This window comes from Tachysurus vachellii, chromosome 24 (genome assembly GCF_030014155.1).
Source record: "Tachysurus vachellii isolate PV-2020 chromosome 24, HZAU_Pvac_v1, whole genome shotgun sequence".
Taxonomy (NCBI): domain Eukaryota; kingdom Metazoa; phylum Chordata; class Actinopteri; order Siluriformes; family Bagridae; genus Tachysurus; species Tachysurus vachellii.
Window position 1 is genome coordinate 7,834,069 of NC_083483.1, and position 1,263 is coordinate 7,835,331.

Consider the following 1,263-nt stretch of genomic DNA (forward strand, 5'->3'; position numbering starts at 1 on the left):
GTTTCTGTTCAATCTCAGTGCAACTAGTGGTCTACAGCCTGCTCTCTCCGCTTGTCCACACTGTTGTGAGCTTATTCAAGTGATTTTAAAGTCCCTTTCGGCGTTATTGCATCTCTATTTGGACGTCTAGCCTACAGCAGGGACCGCAGTCTGTTTTTTAAATGGCGCACGACTCTTGGAGCACTCACCATGTTTAAAGGGGCATTATAGCGGCTCTACGTTCAAATAAAACCTTCAAAAAAGTAGTCAGCCTAATACCTAAAGTCTGTCTAACACTTTGCCGATTAGTTATCGAGTAAGCAGGTAAGTTTACCCAGCCTATATGAAGAAAACAATTCATCTCAATATTTATTTTTTTTCCAATTTTTTTTTTGAAAATGTGTCCATTCTCCAGACTAAACGTCCAGTACGTGATTCAGATAGGAGATGTAACAAATAGCCAGTCTGAGGATCTCGATCTTGGAGAGCTTCTTGTCAGGTGGAAGTGTGGGAAGGAGCTTCCGCAGCTCACCGAACGCCACGTTAAAAGCCTCGACACGGATGCGCTCTCGAGTCGCGTGCGCCGAGCGGTACTTGGCTGTAGCGCGTCTGCGCCGTCGCTTTTCCTCGCGGGTGAGCGGTTGCTGTGTGAGAGCTTTGGCTTTCCCTTCAGCGTCCGTGTTCATCTCCTCGGACATGCAACCAGCCTTCATATCACTTAATACACTTTCGGCGTCCGAGTGGCTCCATGGCAGCTCGGGATCCGTCTGATCTGGGCTCAGCATCATTTTCACCCCTTTTTGTGTTGCTGTGAGTTTTACAGGGAAGATTTAGCAGACCTGAACTTTTCAGTACCTGAAAGGAAACATGCAATAGATAGTATTATAATTGTTATAAGTAGTGAACTAACCAAAAGCAAACCAAATCAGTATAACTTGTATTAATATTTACTTTATTTAATACATAGTACAATGCAATATGTGAAATATTCATAGATTTAAAGGCAAAGTGTTTCTAGTATTTAAAACTTTTTGTCTTGTTTTTTATTCACAGGAAAACTCCACAATACTTGTTGCACATGTTTTGAAACAAAACATATATAAATGTTCAATAAAACATTTTTTTCTCATTTGTAAAACTTTTGCGCACTTACAGAAAAAAGAAATTAGAAAGAAATATTGAAAGATTTCTATAAACATTCACAGCAAATACGATTTCTTTTGATGTTTAAGAGTTTGTAAACTCTCTTTTGATTCCTCTAAAGAATAAACGAAAAGTCATATG

The 1,263-nt window shown here is 39.7% G+C and overlaps 1 protein-coding gene across 1 annotated transcript; it reads right to left on the bottom strand.

Annotated features, from left to right (window-relative positions):
* Positions 1 to 395: 395 nt before the first annotated feature.
* Positions 396 to 767, bottom strand: LOC132839840 (helix-loop-helix protein 2-like). Its single transcript, XM_060861035.1, has one exon. It carries the CDS (start codon positions 765 to 767, stop codon positions 396 to 398), a length of 372 nt encoding a protein of 123 aa, XP_060717018.1.
* Positions 768 to 1,263: the final 496 nt, after the last annotated feature.